This window comes from Babylonia areolata, chromosome 5, assembly GCF_041734735.1.
Source record: "Babylonia areolata isolate BAREFJ2019XMU chromosome 5, ASM4173473v1, whole genome shotgun sequence".
Classification (NCBI taxonomy): Eukaryota; Metazoa; Mollusca; class Gastropoda; order Neogastropoda; family Buccinidae; genus Babylonia; species Babylonia areolata.
In genome coordinates, this window is record NC_134880.1 from 44,448,138 (window position 1) to 44,455,637 (window position 7,500).

General features: G+C 43.6%; 1 protein-coding gene across 1 annotated transcript in view; it reads right to left on the bottom strand.

Annotated features, from left to right (window-relative positions):
- The window catches only part of LOC143282287 (opioid-binding protein/cell adhesion molecule homolog), a 197,572-nt gene that overhangs the window by 6,489 nt on the left and 183,583 nt on the right, over positions 1 to 7,500 (bottom strand). Inside the window, exons 4-5 of the mRNA XM_076587886.1 lie at positions 2,231 to 2,407; positions 818 to 946 (exon numbers count right to left, since the gene is read on the bottom strand). Of these exons, the coding sequence (XP_076444001.1) occupies positions 818 to 946; positions 2,231 to 2,407 (306 nt within the window). The remainder of the gene's footprint in view (positions 1 to 817; positions 947 to 2,230; positions 2,408 to 7,500) is intronic.

The window sequence follows — 7,500 nt, forward strand, 5'->3', positions numbered from 1 at the left end:
CTACCGATTCAGCTAGCACATAGGTAAATAAAACACGCACTGGAACAAACACATTCATCTACATAACAACACAAAGTGTGATCATATTCAAACGTTTCACTCAGTACATTTATTCACAACAAATATAATTATGCTTAACACCGTGAAATTTCGTACGACCCATCATATGCCCAGAGATCTGGATTGCATACATAACCAGTTGAAGTAAATGAACACTGGAAATAATAAAATAAAGTAAACAGATTATATATAAAATAGTAAATAAGATGTTCAATATAATGATCACATATAAAATAAAGTTAAATAAAATAAAACAAATGAAGTAAGACAAAATAAAGAAAAGAAATGAATAGAATAAAAGAAAAAAAAGAGCAGTAACAGAAGTTTTTTGTTTTTTTTTCATTTTACTCTATCATTCCTTTTCATGTCTTTAGAATTTGATTTGATTAATTCTGCTTGTTGCCTGTTTAACTGTTATAGTTAAAGTTTCAATCGTTTCAGCTGCACTGTGTTAATTGTTTGGACTCATACCTCACAGAAGAGACTGCAAGATGATATGACCGCTGGTGTTGTTTTTTTTTGGTTTGTTTTGTTTTCCAGTTTTATAACCAAATTCATTGTATCATTTGTTGTTTGCATTTCAGTTTTTTGTGTGTGTAATACCAGTGTCGTTGCTTTACATCCTCTATACCCCAAACAGGGGTCAAAGGATTAAATTCTTGATTCGTGAGAGAGAGAGAGAGAGAGAGAGAGAGAGAGAGAGAGACAGACAGACAGACAGACAGACAGAGGATGACAATGAAGGGAGGGCACTCACACTCCACGTCCACCTGGATGAGATGGCTGACATGGGGAGGAACTCCGTTAAAGGCCACGCACTCATAGGTGTCGCCACAGTAGCGGGTGACGTTGTGAATAATCAGCACCTCTCCATTCACCCCCACCTCTGGAAAGACACACACGGCGAGTTTTGTGAAGGCTGGCCAGGGTTCAGTGTGGGTGTAAATCTTTCATCTTTAAACGGGGAGGTGTGGGAGGTGGGAAGGGGGTGTGGGGGGTGGGGGCGGGGGGGGGGGGGTGGGGGGGGGGGGGGGGGGGGGGGGTTATGAATTAACATTTCATACTGCAAATCTAGCTGTCAGCCAGCAAACCTATACGAATCAACCAAACAATTATGGAACCAACTCAGAGATATATATCAACCTAATAACCAGTGGTGAGCATAGTATATGCAAATCAATAAACCAAACTAGTCAACCGAATGATCAATGCCTAACTAAATCAGATTATCTCCAGTTCATTAAAATTCAGTTATGAGTGGGTCACTTGACCTCAGTTCAGAGTTGACCACTGAAAGTGACCAAATCAACGTCAGCTGAAGTCACACAGAATTTCAAATACAGAGCTAAAACAACAACAACAACAACAACAAAACAACAAAAAACAAAAGAACAAAAAAACACACAAAAAACAACAACACAAAAAAAAACAACCACCAACAAAACTACGAGTTAGTCATACTTTTTACATTTGTGTTTACAAATTATGGATGCTCACTGTCTCTGTGTCTCTGTCACACACACACACACACACACACACACACACACACACACACACACATATATATATATATATATATATATATATATAGAGAGAGAGAGAGAGAGAGAGAGAGAGAGATACACACACACAAACATTTCACTCCCACATTTTCCGCATTCAAACTTCCAAACAAAAGAAGCAGACTAAACATGTGATAGACAACATCAAATAACAAACAGCATATAAATCACACACGCAGGCAGGCAGGGAAAATGGGGAGACAATAGGGGTGGGGGGAGGGGTGGTGGTGGTGATTTGGAAAAGAAGAAGGGAAACAAATGGAACAGAATATCAAACGATCAAAAACTTACACACACACACATGAACACACACACATGAACAGGCACACACACACACATGAACACACACACACACACACACACACACACACATAAACACACACACACATAAACACACACACACAAAACATACGAACACACACACACACACACACACACACACAACAAAACAAAAACAACACACACACACACACACACACACACAACAACAAAAACAAAACACACACACACACACACACACACACACACACACACACACACACACACAGAGTAAACCTGGGGGACAAGAGGGCCAAAAAAAGAGAGATAAAAATGACGTCACTGCTTACGATCCGTGCCAGCGCAGAACTCACTGTGTTTCTCCACCCCCGACCTGCCACGCGTGTGTCGGTACCACGTCACTTCCGGGGCGGGCACGCCAGTGACGTTGCATACTAGCGTCACTTCCTCATTCTCGCGGACGACGAGATTTTCCGTGGAAAGGTGCTCAATGATTTTTGACGGAACTGAAACATCATGAAAAAAAGACACAGATACACAAAAGAAAAGTGATTTAATCATTAAATAAATAAACATACAATGAATACCCCCCCCCAAAAAAACAACAACAACAACAACAAACAAACAAAAAAAACAAACAAAAAACAAACAAACAACCCCCCCCCCAAAAAAAAACAAACAAAAAACAAACAACAACAACAAAAAACCAACCAAAAAATAAAACAAAACAAAAAAAACAACAACAACAAAAAACGAAACAAACAAAACAAAAAACAACAACAACAAACAAGCAAAAGAATAAAAAGAAAGAAGATTTAATAAATAAGTAAACAAACAAATGCAAGCAGTTAATAAAAAACACAGTTTTAAGCTTTTCTGTTCTTCTTCCAATGAGGATCATTTTCGATTCGGTAAAACAAAACAAAACACACACACACAAAAAACAACAACAACAAAAAAAAAAAAAACCGAAAAAAATGAAATTGAGGAAAAAAACAAAGAAGAATACAATATTGAAAGAGTAGATTTCCCCCGTGAATTGCATTTTATTTTGTAGTTAAAAGATAAAAACAAAGAAAGAAACAAGACCCCTACCCCCCCCCCCCCCAACCCTCCCCGCCCCCTTTTTAACGTGTTTTCTAAGCTGCTAGTTCACAGCTATGTGAAATGGGATGTATCAGCTATAATCTATTATTTTGTTGTTGCTGTCTCTTCACAGGCAGCACTTTCTTATTTCAAACCCAAGGCGAACTATGTATGTAGGCCTGTTTTCTCAGCAGACTAGTTTTTTGTTTTTTGTTTTTGTTCTTTGTTTCTTTGTTTGCCAAGAAATTGAACACTGAGAGTAAACAAACTTGTTGTTGTTGTCATCGATATTGTTTGTTTGTGTGTTTGCTTGCTTGCTTTTTAGTTATTTAAGCACGATTACGTATTCAAGGCCGTAAATCATAGGAAAATTACTTCAAAAACCATGGTATAATCCGTGATTTATCCAGTCGACAAGACAAAAACCTAGTAATGTTTGCTCTTTTTTTTTCTTCTTCTTCTTCTTCTGCTTCTTCTATTTTTTTTTTTTAACTCTCCACCGGCCGTTTCTTTAATTTGATATCCCTTTGGCCACAGGGGTAACATCTGGCAAATGGGTGCTAAAATAACAAATTATTGTGTATTTTATTTTGTTACACCATGTCATTGTTATTGCTATGCTCCAACTAACCCCCTCAGTTCCCAGTTCAGGTTCAACTAGTCAGATATAAATCCGCATTGTAAATCTAAGTTGTGATCTGTGCATTTGTTATCGCATTGTATCAGACTGATGATTACATTTGGCCTTTCATTTTATTTCATTTTATTTCCCCCCCATTTGTGTTATTCCCCCTTTTGTTTCTTCTGTTCAAAATATCTTCGCTCTTCCTCTGTGGCCATCATCCTGTTATTGTCATGTTTCCTTGTTTCTCTGTGACTCAAAAGAGTTAATGGGAATAAATAAACTCTGAAACTCTGGCATTATCAAATCCCGCGAGCAGAGTCAAGTGACGGAGAGGAAGGAACTCTGAAGGGGAAACTGTAATGCCCAGTTGGCTCACATGGAGCGGAAGGTATGACAGGTCAGGGGAGGTCATCAAAGTCGCTGAGAACTGGATGATGGGCCTTGTTAAGTTAATGGCAGTGTCTTCAGATTTGGGGATTCCAACACACGTCCCTTGATGATGCGGTGAAGGTTAAATGTGTGTGTGTGTGTGTGTGTGTGTGTGTGTGTGTGTGTGTGTGATGTATGGTTATACTCTGTGTGTGTGTGTGTGTGTGTGTGTGTGTGTGTGTGCGTGTGTGTGTGTGTGTGCGCGCGTGATGTATGCTTATACTGTGTGTGTGCGTGTGCGTGTGTGTGTGATGTATGCTTATACTCTCTCTCCCTGTGTGTGTGTGTGTGTGTGTGTGTGTGTGTGTGTGCGCGCGCGCTTGCGTGCGTGTGTGTGTGTGTGTGTGTGTGTGTGATTTATGGTTATACTGTGTGTGTGTGTGTGTGTGTGTGTGTGTGTGTGTGTGTGTGTGTGTGTGTGATGTATGCTTATACTCTGTGTGTGCGTGTGTGTGTGATGTATGCTTATACTCTCTCTCTCTCTCCCTCTGTGTGTGCGTGCGTGCGTGCGTGCGTGCGTGCGTGCGTGTGTGTGTGTGTGTGTGTGTGTGTGTGTGTGTGTGTGTGTGTGATGTATGCTTATACTCTGTGTGTGCGTGTGCGTGTGTGTTTGATGTATGCTTATACTCTCCCTTTCCCTCTGTGTGTGTGTGTGTGTGTGTGTGTGTGTGTGTGCTCGCGCGCGCGCGCGCGCGCATGTGTGATAGCTATACACACGAACGAGTTCTTTGTCCACAGACAGAGATTTCAAAGACAAAAAACTCATCAATGTTCCTGACTTCACAGGACTAAACATCATAACGAATAGAACCGATATATATACAGCCCTATTCTTTACAACATGCAGAACCCCCACCTCCCCCCCGCCGCCCTCCCCGGTCCCCCACCCCCGCTCCATCAAAACCCGTAAGACACACATCTTAATATTTTTTTTTTTAAAAGAAAAGAAAAAGAATAGAGATCACGTTTAGTTTAATTTCATGGCAAACGAGTTAAAGTTTTTTTTAATACAGCACCTCTAACATAGCTGAAGGCAAAGAGTTCTGAATGAAAAGAAATGAAGAAAACAGGTGTCGACTGTATAGAAACGAAAAATTATTTTCAAAAAGATCATGAACAACATTGTCTCATTTTGGACAATTACAACACTCGCGTCTCCTACCCCCCCCACCCCCCCTCCCCCCCCGCCCCCCCTAACTATTTTCAACACCTTTCGACGTTCTCGTTAATTCTTGCGGCTCAACCATCCCGCGCGCTTTTCCCTGTCCGTCAGGGGGTGTCGGGTTCAAGTCCTTGGAAGATCTTGAGTCACAGAGCAGGTGCCAGTTGCATTGCTTGGTTCCGTAACTTTTTGACAGTTACACGTGGCTAAATGCCTACTTTGACCGAACCACGCCACTGGTCAGTTCCATACTACACACAGTTAGTAGCAGGTTACTTATATCACAGATTGATATACGTTTACGTTTGGGCCAACAGCAAAGTGAGAGCTGTATTATCAATGGTTTCTCCAGTCAATGGGAAATCATTTACAGCTTAGTCTTTTGTGAAGGACTATGACTCTCAAACTAGGAGGCAAAATTGCACTGGCTCTTAGTGCTGCAGCCTTGTGGGCTAGTTGGCCTTTGGGAACCATCCCAACGCCGACTGTCCTAAAACCCTTTTGGCCGAGAGAGTGGGGATGTAACTTGGGCAAGACACTCTCCACTATAATCAAATTCTAGCCCAAATAGTCGGAACAGCAGTTGCCTCCTCTACTGTTCTGGTGGTCATAGTCGGACACGACTGACTATCATATATATATATATACGACCATACTGGGCTCTTCCGTCCGAGCAATGCAACTGGCTCCTGTGGCAGGAAATGTGTGGGGCGGAGATTCGGACACGAAGGGTGTGGTGGTGGGGTGGATGGATGAAATCGGCAAGAGGAGGGAAGTGTGGGACTGAGGCGGGTGGGATTAAGGCCCTTGCGAAGTGCCTGTGGAGCGTGAGGGGGTGGATGACGATGCAGGAAAAAAGATGATGGAAGCGCTCCGTGTGTATGTTTGTGTGTGTGTGTGTGTGTGTGTGTGTGTGTGTGTGTGTGTGTGTGTGTGTGTGTGTGTGTGTGTGTGTGTGTGTGTGTGTGTGATTGGGATTTCTATTCGTCCCCTCCACTGGACCTTGAGCAGTGGTCAGGCTGAGTGTCCGTCATTCACATAAGACAGCCCCGTGTGCAGCATGCATTCAGAGCGCGTAAAAGAACCCACAGAGTTGTTCCTGGCAAAAGTCTGAAGAAAACATTAATTTTGATCATTGAAAAAAAAACAAAAAAACACAACGCAACACACCACAACACAAAACAACGCAAAGCAACACAACGCAACGCAACACAGCACAGCACAGCACTGCACAGCGCAGCGTAGCGCAACGTAATGCAAGAGAACGCAACGCAGCAAGTCGCATCTCATCACAGAACAACGCAACGCAACGAAACACAGCACAGCACAGCACAGCACAGCACAGCACAGCACAGCGCAGCACAGCACAGCACAGCACAACGCAAGACAACGCAACGCAACGCAGCACAATACAGCATAGCACAACGTAACGCTACGCAACACAGCACGGCACAGCATAACACAATGCAGCACAGCACAGCACGGCACAGCACAACAAAACACAGCATAGCACAACCTAACCCAACCCGACACTTGAAACAAGGCACGCCCTCCATCGAACAAGAGGATATGTACTCCTGGTAAGGCGCCTCCACTAACCCTCCATGATGCAACACAACGCAACGCAGCACGTCACAGCGCAGCACAGAACAGCGCAACACAACGCAACGCAACACAGCGCAGCGAACACCACACAGCACAGGACAACACAACGCAACACAACGCAACGCAACGCAGCACAGCACAGCACAGTATAACGCAACACACCACACCACAGCACAGCACACCACAACACAGCACAATACAGCACAGCACAGCACAGCACAGCACAGCACAACGCAACGCAACACAGCACAGCGCAGCGAACAGAACACAGCACAGCACAACACAACGCAACGCAACGCAACGCAACACAGCACAGCACAGCACAGCACAGCACAACGCAACGCAACACAGCACAGCGCAGCGAACAGAACACAGCACAGCACAACACAACGCAACGCAACGCAACGCAACACAAAACAGCACAGGACAACGCAATGCAAAGCTACGCAACGCAACGCAACACAGCACAGCACACCATAACGCAACACAGCACAGCACAGCACAGCACAGCACAGCACAGCACAGCACAACGCAACGCAACACAGCACAGCGCAGCGAACAGAACACAGCACAGCACAACACAACGCAACGCAACGCAACGCAACACAAAACAGCACAGGACAACGCAATGCAAAGCTACGCAACGCAACGCAACACAGCACAGCACAACGAAACACTACAGAACACAACAA